The sequence below is a fragment of the Anomalospiza imberbis genome, chromosome 27 (genome assembly GCF_031753505.1).
Source record: "Anomalospiza imberbis isolate Cuckoo-Finch-1a 21T00152 chromosome 27, ASM3175350v1, whole genome shotgun sequence".
Classification (NCBI taxonomy): domain Eukaryota; kingdom Metazoa; phylum Chordata; class Aves; order Passeriformes; family Viduidae; genus Anomalospiza; species Anomalospiza imberbis.
The window spans coordinates 1,394,091-1,405,196 of record NC_089707.1 but is presented as its reverse complement, the minus strand read 5'-3'; the positions used below and the strand labels follow the sequence as shown (position 1 = coordinate 1,405,196).

The following is an 11,106-nucleotide window of genomic DNA, read 5'->3' as shown; positions in this document are numbered from 1 at the left end:
ATCTGGGGGGTGCTGCTTCCAGAGGAGCTCCTCGGTGTGCAGAGGGACCCTCGGGACCTTTCCCAGTGCTCTTGACTGGGAGCTGAATGGGCATCCCAGTTAACTGAGCTCAGGTGAGGAGGCAAAAGCAAGACCAGCATCGATTTTGGGAAGGTTTTCCATGTGGGGTTCTCCAGGTCTGGGCAGAAACAAGTATTTATTTTATTTTATTTTATTTTATTTTATTTTATTTTATTTATTATTTTATCTTATTTTATATTTAATTTATTTCTTATTTTTTATTGTATCCTATTTTATTTCTTATTTTATCTTATATTTAATTTATTTTCTTATCTTATTTCATATTTTTGTAATGTATTTTATCTTATTTTATTTCTTATTTCATTTTATTATTTTATTTTATTATATTTTGCTGGTTTGTGAGTTGAAGACGCACAGCATGAGAATTATAAAGCAGGGAAATACCCCATGTGTCTTCACATTTATGTGTGTGTCTTTCTTGAAGCTTCTCTGTTACAGCTGAAGTTCTATAAAATAGATTTAACCATACCATACAAATAAAACCACTCTGTTTTTGTGGGGGGAAGATGAGCTTGCTCTCCCAGGCCTGGTGGGAGAGGGGAGCTGGCTGGGGAGGTGTGGCTGGGGGTCTCAGCACAGCCCTCCCCAGTCCCTGCAAAGCACCTCTGCCAGGGCCAGGTTTCTGCCCGAGGGAAGGCAACTTATCTCCTGGGGTTTCCTGCTTTTTAGAAGCTTTTTATGGATTGTTCAGGTTTCCCAGGGTCAGCAGCTGCTGGTTCTGCTCAGTGTTGGGTTCCTCTCCTCCTGGACTCTGCTGGGATGCCATGAGAGCGATGGGCAGGGAGGAGGCAGCAGCATGTGCCCAATTTGGAAAACAGAATTATAAAATACAACTTTTGCAATCTTTGCCTTGTCCCTCCCTTTGGCCAGGGCCAGCTCCTCCTTGTGCACCCTTCTCTGCACCACCCATTGTTCCTGGCGTTGCCCTCGAGCTTCCCATCTCTCCTTGCACAAGTGGAGAGGCTCTCCTGGATCATCCTGTCTCTCCAGGCTGGGGTGTCCAGTTCCACTCCATGGGTTTCCCCTCGGAGGGTTTGGTCCTTGCTGGCCCGAGAAGAGCCTCAGCTGCTGGAGGTGGAGTCTCCCTGCTCTGAGCACGCACGGCAGGGGCAGTGCCAGGTGATTCCCAGGAGCTGTGGATGCCCCTCACCTGATTGAACCCCACAGGGCTGGCTCCAAGTCCCTGCTCTGAGCTCAGCCAAAGTGCTGTCACTGCGTGCCTCAGTTTCCCCACTGGTAAATGCAGGTGTGGTGACTACCTGGGGCAAGGAGGGGGCTGGGCCCTCATGGGAGGTGGAACCAGTTCTTGGCCTGGCCTCGGCCTCGGGTCACTGCACAAACCCGTCCAGTGTCCTGCTGCTCTCCAGGAGGCCCAAGCTCTGCTGGGGCTCAGGGAGCTGGTTTGAGGGGGTCCATGCTGAGGTGGATGGGCTGTGCAGGAGCTGGGGGCCGTGCTGGGGCTGCTGGTCCATGGTAGCCCAAGCTGGGACATGCTGAAGCAGTGGGGTGCAGGGCAGTGGTCTGTGCTGGGAAGGTGGTCCATGGTGGTCCATGGGGATTGATCCATGCTGGGGCTGGTGGTCCATGCTGGAGGCAGCAGGCTGGGGGCTGGGGCAGTGGTCCATGGTCCATGCCAGGAATACTGGAATGTGCTGGGGCTGTGGTCCATGCTGAGATCTGCAGGCTCTGCCGGTTGGTCCATGGTGCTCCAGCGTGGTCTGTGCTGAGGATGCTGGGCTGAGGGCCACAGAGCAAGGAACCCGTGACCGTCACTGTGCCCACAGCCGGGGGTGCTCCAGCCCGGGGGTCGAACCGCCAGCCAAACCCGACCGAGCTTGGATTACAGAGTCCTGGAACATCCTGAGCTGCGATGGAACCCTAAGGATCATCGAGCCCAACTCCCGGCCCTGCAGACACCCCAACAATCCCACCCTGAGCAACCCTGAGAGCGCTGGCTCTGGATGGCGGCTCTGCAGCCCGGCCATGCCCAGGGAACGGAACGCTGCAGATCGGCTGCAGCACAGGAGACTGAGGGGAGACTCCTCGGGGGCTGCAGCTCCTCCCGAGGGGAGGCAGAGGGGCAGGGGCTGAGCTCTGCTCTGGGACAGGGACAGGAGCCCAGGAAGGGCTGGAGCTGGGCCAGGGCTTGGCACGGAGCTCAGGGAAAGGTTCTTCCCCCCGAGGGTGCTGGCACTGCCCAGGCTCCCCAGGGAATGGTCCCGGCCCCAAGGCTGCCAGAGCTGCAGGAGCGTTTGGACAGCGCTGCCAGGGATGCTCAGGGTGGGGTGTTGGGGGCAGTGCAGGGACGGGGCTGGATCCACGCTCGCTGCGGATCCGCCTCAGGGCACTGCAGGATCCCGGCGCAGCTCCCGGCGCTCCCTCAGCCCCGCCCCGCTCTCAGGCGCGCCGCGGGCAGCCCTGTGCGGGCAGCGGCGTCGCGGGGTCCTCGCTGCCGCGCCCGGCGCTCCCAAGATGGCGGCGGGGCCGGTACCGGCCGTGTGAGGCGGGAGCGCGTCCTGGCCGCCTGCGGCTCCTCCGCCCGGCCGGCCCCGCTCCCGCCCCGCAGCCGGCGGGATGCTCAGATCCACCGGCTACTTCCGCGGCATCGACTGCCCGTTCCTCAACGCCGGGGGGTCGGGGCCGGGCCGGGGGTGCCGCAGGCCCTACTGCCACTTCCGGCACCCCCCGGTGGCCCCGGCGCCGTGCGGAGCCTCCGGAGCCTCAGGCGACCCCAGCGTGGGGCTCCCGCTCGGACACGGCGCAGGTACGGCCCGGCCCGGCCCAGCCTCGGTGCCCCCTCACCTTCCCGCGACCCCGTCCCCGGGCTGCCGCTGTTCCCGTCTCTGCCGCCCCCAGCCCGGTTGTGCTTTCTCCCCCCCGCCCCGTGTGTTTTCCCTCCGGCGAGGGCAGGCCCGTGCCTGGCCTCCTCCTCTCCCGCCTGCCCCGCCGTTCAGGGCCCGGACCAGCCCCCCAGCGCCGCGGGATCGCCCCGGCAGCCCCTCCGCAGTGCGGTGATCCCGGGCTCCGTCGGTGTCAGTGCCTCGGCTCTGGCTGCGTGTGCCGTGCCCAGCCCTGCCCGGGCCGTGGCTCTCAGCTCGCCCTTGGTCCAGGGAGGGGCTGAAGGAGCTTTGCGGCCCCAGCGGGCGAGGGCGGTGGGGGTGGCTGGGCTCGGTGGGATCCCGCTGCTCACCGGGTGTCGGGGAGCAGCTTCCCGCGGGTCCGGGCCAGCCCCAGGTGCAGCAGGGCAGCGCTGCCCTGATCCCGTTCTTTGTCGCTCCGGGCGCTGGGCTCACGTGGCGCTGACAGCTCCCGTTAGATCCCGGCAGGAGCTGCCTGGAGCGGGGAGGCACGGGCCCGTGCTGTGTTCTCTGGGTTCTCCGGGGGGCTCTGGTCAGCCAGACCCCCCCGTGAGGGGCTCGTGTGGCACAGGGCACTGCCAGGCTTCTCAAAGGCAGCCTGGCACAACAAGCCAGTGAATCAGGCAGTCGTGGAATATCCTGGGTTGGAGCGGACCCACAAGGATCAATAGTGAGCTATTGTTGTCCGTTCTTCCAGCAGCTCTTGTCATTTTATTTATACACATTATTTGCTGTTCTGCTGATTTATTGGGAGAAAAAAGCCTTCATTCTTCTCCCCAGAAGAACCCTGCTGGTTTTCTTTTTGTCAAAGCTTTGTTATTGCTGTTAGGTATGATGGCACAATAATGCTGGCGTGGACAGTCTCTAATAATCTGAAGCAGTGATTGCCAAAACAAAGCCTAGCTTGTGTTTTTTGTGTGATTACTTAACTTTGGGTTGCTCTCAAGTTTGGAAGAGGATTAATTATTGATATCTCCTGGTTACCAGGCCAGCTTACCACCACTACTAGTTCAGTTTAAAATAAAAGAAGCATTCTCAGGGCTGTCACGGGCAGATAATTGTTAGAAAGAGAAAGAGGTTGCCAATTTTGGTGTTCTTTTGAATTTTAAAAGCTCCCTAGAATGCTTTAGGATGGTTCTTTAGATGATAATTATCTTTCAGTATGCTGTTCCTGCATGTCTTTAAATATCTGAGTGGAGTGTCAGTTTTGGAACTGGAATTGCTCATTTTGGCCTGCACCGGGTGCTGCTGTGCTTGATAACAGCTGGGGCTGGGTTTGGAGTTTGAAGTGGGGAAGGGAAAACCTCTGTGTGCCCCTGGGAAGTGTGTGAGGCTCCCAGAGCTGGCTGGAAGTGTTGCTGTAAGCTGAGCGTGAAAGGCAAGAAAAATACCCCAGTGCCTTGCTAGCCTTGGCCTGGGCGTGTCACACACAGGAGAAGCAGCCTGAGTTTTGGGGAGTAAGAATTTCCTTACAATCATGGAATTGTTAAGGTTGGAAAAGCCTTCCAAGTTCATCAAATCCAACCTTCAACCGCTGTGGTCACCACTAGCCCATGTCCTCTAGAGCCACATCCACACGTTGTTTGGACACTTCCAGGATGGGGACTCCACCACTGCCCTGGGCAGCCCTTTCCAGTGATGGACAACTTTTTCTGTGAAAGAAATCTATTTTCTTAATTCTATGAGAATTAAGGAATTTTAAATAGAATTTTAAATAGAATTTTAAATAGAATTTTTAATAGAATTTTTACAGAAGATTTAGAATTTAAATTAAATTAAAATTTAAATTTACAGAATTTAAATTAAATTACAGAATTTAAATTTACAGAAATTTTAGAATTTAAAATAGATTTTAATAGAATTTGAATATAATTTTTATATAATTTTAACATAATTTTAATAGAATTTCTTAATAGAATTCCTCGATAGAAATTCTTATTCTTATATTCTTAATAGATTATTCTTGTTCTTAATTCTTAATAGAAAATCATATATAGAATCTATTCTATGTAATTTCTATATTTTTTTAGTATCCAACCTAATCTACAGCACCTAGAGAAGAGTTTTTTTGGCAAATAAAGCCCCCATTGTGGGCCTGGTTTCCCAAGGAGACGTTTCTGTGAGAGAAGCAGGATGAGGAGGCTGAGCTCCAGGCAGTGCCTGCTGCTCCCTGCAGCCAGCTCAGAGCCCGTTCCTGCCTCTTTCCCAAACTCTTGGCATCCAGCACATGGCACGGCTGGCATAACAGGGGTCTGTGAGTTCTGTCTCAGCTCAGGGTTTGCCTCCAGCCAGTTTTTAATGTTGGTTCTGTGTTGGCTTCCACCTGCAGAGCTGCCCCAGCCCTGGGGAACAACAACAGGAGGACGTGGAGCTGCTGGAGCCAGGCCAGAGGAGGCACGGAGATGCTGCAAGGGCTGGAGCCCCTCTGCTCTGGAGCCAGGCTGGGAGAGCTGGGGGTGCTCCCCTGGAGAGGAGAAGGCTCCAGGGAGAGCTCAGAGCCCCTTGCAGGGCCTGAAGGGGCTCCAGGAGAGCTGGAGAGGGACTGGGGACAAGGCCTGGAGGGACAGGACACAGGGAATGGCTCCCACTGCCAGAGGGCAGGGCTGGATGGGATATTGGGAATTAGGAATTGTTCCCTGGGAGGGTGGGCAGGCCCTGGCCCAGGGTGCCCAGAGCAGCTGGGGCTGCCCCTGGATCCCTGGCAGTGCCCAAGGCCAGGCTGGACAGGGCTTGGAGCAGCCTGGGGTAGTGGGAGGTGTCCCTGCCATGGCAGGGGTGGCATGGGGTGGACTTTGAGGTCCCTCCCAGCCCAAACCATTCTGGGATTCTGGGATTCCAATTGAGAAATGGGAGATGAATAATGGACCTGCTGCAGTCTCAGGCTTTTAGAACAGACTCCAGCAGGTCACAAAATGTTCCTGATTCCTGTAGGAGCAGGAGACAGTTTTGCAGTTATTTTGCGGTGCTTGGCTCAGCTTCCTGGGAAGGATTCTGGTTGAAGTGCTCCTCTCATTCCCTGCCTGCCTGAGGCTCCTGGCCTGGAAGGATCTGTAGGATTTACACTAGAGGGTGTAGTAGCTCAGCCAGAACCAAGCAACCATCTTCTGGGAGCAGGTTCTCCATCCCCCAGGGCTTGCTCCCTGCCAGGGGAACTGCCTGTCTTGTTTTGAAGTAGCCTCCTAACCATGCACGTGGGCAGGTCTGACCTATTTAATCACATCACTCGATAGAGAAGCTTTAAAAATGTCTTTTTTTTGCCAAGGCAGGTGGGTTTCTACACCAGGAGCTACAGCACAGATTGGTGTTTTCTGGGATGGTGCCTAGAAAAAAAGGGTAACATCTAAAGGAGCAGCCTGCTAAGCATATTGATTCGAGGCTGGGGCTGGCTTTGATGTTTGAGGATCACCAGAGGATTGGCAGGAACCCCAAAACTCTTGCTGCAGTTTCGTAGCTTTGAAAGGAGCTTTTGAAAACTGCAAGTGGAACTGGCCCTGGCAGGTTGTGGGAGAGGGGACCATGGACACGTGCCAGATGGAGCAGAGAGGATGTGGAAAGAGGAATTAGTGGGATGTAGCACTGTTCCCCCCCCCCCCACCCCTTTTTTTTGCCCGCCCTCACCACTCCAGACTTCCCAAGGTTCAGGTGTTCATGACATGATCCCTGACATGATCCACAGTGCTGGTGTGCTCCCAGGCACTGGGGGACAGTGATGCAGAGCCCTCCGTGCCCCTTGGAGATATGCAGGAGCAGGACTGAGTTTTCCCTGACTGCTGCTGGATGTGGCAGGAGTTCCCTTTCCTTCCTGTCTGGAAGCAGGTCCGTAAATACAAACATGTTGAGTGAGGGGCACGTTTGAGCTGGGGTCTGAAACATGGAATGCTTGGTGTGGGAAATTATTACCATGTTTTATTGCAGGGATCTGCCTGTGTGGTAACAGAATGTGGGTGCCTTGGAGGTTTGTGAAAAATCTGTGCTGGCTGAGCACTGAGGCTGATGGGGATTTCTGTCCAGGACTGGGAATCTGGAGATTGCAAATTCTCATCCTGACTTGGCTGAAGTGCTTTTTCCATCTCTGAGACGACTAAAACCCACCTGCTTCAGAGCAGGATGAAAAGATTATTGAATGTGTGTGAAGTGCTTTGAAAGCGTGCGCTGTAAGGAGGAGGGAAGAGCTGCCTTCAGTCCTAAAAGCGTCTTTTCAAGAGCTGTAGAGGGGGAAAATAGGTTTCTCTTTAAAGTCGAGGTCCTGAGTATGCTGAAAGACATAAAAGAGGCATAATACAGCTCTTCATAAATATCTTAAGGTAGGCAGCCCTGGTTTGCTGGTTTGATGCTGTCAGGGGCTGTTTTGGAGGTGGATGTTTTTGAACCCAGAGCAGAAAGCTGCTCCCAGGTCTGGAGCTCTGAGCTCTTTTGTCTGCACTGATCACAGAATCCTGGCATGTGCAGAGCTGGAAGGGACCCTCAGGGATCATCAAATCCAACCCCTGTCCCTGCCCAGGCACCCCAACACCCCACCCTGTGCATCCCTGGCAGCGCTGTCCAAACGCTCCTGCAGCTCTGGCAGCCTTGGGGCCGGGACCATTCCCTGGGGAGCCTGGGCAGTGCCAGCACCCTCGGGGGGAAGAACCTTTCCCTGAGCTCCATGCCAAGCCCTGGCACAGCTCCAGCCACTCCCTCAGGTCCTGATCCATGTGTTCTTGTGGGATGGAAGAGCCAGCCAGGCTTTCAGCACCCTGTCTGAAGTACTTTGTTCTGCAGTGGAGTGTACTGAGCTGCTCAGCAGTTTTCTGATGTGGTCCAAAGCTTGTGGAGCAGTTTTCTGGCTGTGTGGATTTTCTATCTGGATTACAAAGCTCTGCTGGTTAGACTGGGATCAAATCTGTGGAAGGTGGCAGGGACAGAGTTCTGCTGCTCTGTGTGATTGACACACAGTGAGCTGCTGCAACACCGTTGGGCTCAGGTCAAGTGTGGAGAAATCCTTGGGCTTATCTCCCCAGCTTTAACCCTTGATCCTGTCACTGGTGCAGGGAGGCACTTCAGCTCTCCCTTCTGCCCAAAAGCAGCCACAGAGGATGGCTGTGACCAGGACGATCCCCCCCGAGGGTGCTGGCACTGCCCAGGCTCCCCAGGGAATGGTCCCGGCCCCAAGGCTGCCAGAGCTGCAGGAGCGTTTGGACAGCGCTGCCAGGGATGCTCAGGGTGGGGGTGTTGGGGTGTCTGGGCAGGGACAGGGCTGCACTGATGATCCCTGAGGGTCCCTTCCAGCTGAGGACATTCTGTGGTTCTGTGATATTTGGTAAAACCTAAAGAGGTTCTTCAGAAATTAAAACCCAGCTTTAACTACCCCTCAACACGGGGTGAGGGCCATTGTCAGGTTCCTCACACAGCACTCTGCTGAGGGGCTGTGCCTGTTTGGTGGGAGCAGCCTTGGCACAGGCTGGGATTTAGAGCCTTGATGTGACTCACATTGCAGACCATGTTCACACTGTGTTGTAGAAGGGATGAAAAAACATCTTTCCCAGTGCGTTTTCCTTCCTGGAACTGATATTGTGCAAGATCATCTCAGCAAAGAGGTTTTGTTACTGTATTTGCTACTGCACAAGTGGAAACCGAAGTGTTTTCAGTATCATCTCACTGACAGAGCACAGCAGGTGTTCAGTGGTGGGTGCTCCAGTCCGTGAAATGGGAGGGGGCATCAATTCTGCTTTTCCCTCCCACATCTGTGTTTAGGAGAATAATTACCAAAACGCCACCAGCGGACTTTATTTTTAACCAAGTTTTGAAATGAAGAGTGAAAAACCAATTGGTGGTGAGGTCGGGATGTATCTTTTCAGCAGTTTGGGATTTGTGGTGATTTCCCTGTGCTGTCGGTTGGGGCGTTCCTGTGGGTGTGCAGGTGCAGGTACCCTTTGTGCCGGGATTTCAGTGTGGCCTCACAGGACACTTCCCATATTTGGTTTTTCTGTGGCTGTGGGGAGATTCCGCCCCACATCCCAGTCTCCCCACGTGTGGCAGTTCCAGATGTGTGAAAAGCAGGAGGTGGGAGCAGATTTCCATCAAGCTATCAGGATTTTGGGTTTGGCACAGCTGGAGTTGTGCCAGGTCTGGTGAGTCCCCGGCTCCTCTCTGCCCGCCCAGGAGCCCTTTGTCTGCTCTCCCGGGACCTCCTTCTCTTCCCTGACACTTGAACACTTCCTCTGATTTATGTTTTTAATCTGCAGCCAAGCCCCGCCGCGCCACTGGGAAGCACAATTCACTAATCCAGGGCTTCCCGGAGCGCGTTCCGTGCGCTGGGCGAGGCGGAGGCGCCGGGTGGCTCACGTGGGCTGGGGCAGGCAGCGACAGGCAGGGCCAGGCAGTGTCCCAGCCCTGCCACCTCCTGCCCTGCCGGCCCAGGCTGTCCCCCAGCCCTGCCACCTCCTGCCCTGCTGGCCCAGCGGGGCTGCGGGGGTTCGGGTCGGGCTGAGGGCACGGCACGGCCGCGGGATGGATGTTTGGGGAGCCGCTGCGCACACCGATGTGTGGAGCTCAGACCAAGCCAACAGCATCCGCAGGTGGGGAGTGGGGAGAGCAGGAGGAGGCGCTGAGAAACTCCCCCAAGGTGAGGGCAGCAGTGCTAGGAACGAGGAACGGGGTCGGGAAGCCCTTGCAGACGCTCTGAGCCCCACCGAGCTGGGAGCACTGGAGGGTGAAGGCGGGACCGGGGCAGGTCCTGCCCCGATTCCCGCACGGTGCTGTGTCAGCAGCCGGGCACCGCGTGCTGCCTCCAGCCCGTGCCGGGGTGTCTCGGCAGCAGCGGCTGGCTCCAGCATGAACAAATACCTGCAGTGTTTATCGACCCCGGGCAGCTCAGGTAACTTTTCTTGAAGTTTTTGGCGTCCCGCGGGGTGAGGTCGAGGTTTGGGCGGTGCGGCTGGGAAGGAGCAGCTGGAGAGAAGCGACTTCTCCAGGGAGGCTTTCACGTGGTCACCATTCATTGAGCAGGAGACCTGAGTCCGGGGTCGCCTGCCTCTTATGTGCATTGTGCAAAAAGCCCAGATTGGCTTTGGAAGGTTTGGATTACGAGGGTTTTAATTTCCCTGTGGATTTTGGATTTTTATTGAAGAAAGGATTGTGCTGGGATGTTGGGTTCTGTGGTTAAAAGTGGCTGTGGAGCTGCAGGTGTCCGAGACCTAAAGGAGCTGCAGAGTTTTAATTCCAGCTTTTGAATTGTTTAAAACCAGACAGGTTTTAAAAACAGTTTAAGTTTTGCTTTTAGCTTTCCATACGTCACAGCTGAAGTGTTTTAATGTAATACAGCTTGAAAGGTGTTTTTCTTTAGCTTTTAACTTTGTTTTCCAAGTGTGCGGTTGTGACTAAGTTGAAATAGATGGGTTTTGGTGGGGTTTTTTTTTTCTTTTTTTCTTTTTTTCTTTTTTTCTTAAGCAGGAATTTTTCACCCACACTAGTTAAAGAATCAGACAGGTGTTGAGAAGATAACTTATCTGGAGCATGCCAGAGAAAGGCTGGAAAATTAAAGTTAGTGTTTCTGCTTGTGAATGTGCTGGTTGGAGTAAGTTTTCAAGGTAAAGTTGAATGGAGAGAAGTCACCAGAATACTTGAAAGTATTTAATTTTTTTTCTTTGAAAAGAAGACTTGCTCTGCTAATTGCATTTTTGAGTAGGTCCTTGGTTTTATCTCTACATAGGAGATACGGAAATGGTTTCTGGGCTTTTTCTCAGAGGAAAAAAACAAGTCTCCGTTAAGTTTGTTTTGTTGGATTTTTTTCCCCCAAACAAAATTTCAACTTTTTCTGTATTTTGAGGAGTAATATAGCTAAAATGAAAGGGGAAATGATCTCCAAAGAACTGAAACATTGGATATCCAGATTTTCAAATGGTGAGACTCCTTCCAGCCTGTGCATGACAGGCTGTGGGGTCAGGGTGTATTTTGGGTGCCAGCCTTTGTCCTCTGCCTGTTCTGGCCAATCCAACCAGTTGGGATTCTCACATTCTTTCTGAAGTTCTGGGAAAAATGTGCCAGTGGTGTGATTTCCTCTTGGGAAAATGTCTCACAGACCTTGTGCTCTTTGCTGTTTTCCAGCAGAGTGTGTGGGACTGTCAGTGATTCTGGGCATAGAGGGATGGCAATGATGGGCTGGTGTGGGCCAGGTCATCGTGTCCTG

At 53.8% G+C, this 11,106-nt stretch overlaps 1 protein-coding gene across 2 annotated transcripts in view; it reads left to right on the top strand.

Moving 5' to 3' along the window:
* The first annotated feature begins 2,530 nt into the window (after window positions 1–2,530).
* The window catches only part of REXO1 (RNA exonuclease 1 homolog), a 44,380-nt gene continuing 35,804 nt past the window's right edge, over window positions 2,531–11,106 (top strand). Inside the window, exon 1 of one of the 2 annotated variants that reach the window (XM_068174157.1) lies at window positions 2,531–2,845. In XM_068174157.1, the coding sequence (XP_068030258.1) occupies window positions 2,656–2,845 (190 nt within the window). In that variant the 5' untranslated portion in view covers window positions 2,531–2,655. Of the gene's footprint in view, window positions 2,846–9,737; window positions 9,796–11,106 lie in introns of those variants that run through there. The other variant, XM_068174156.1, reaches the window with a different exon arrangement.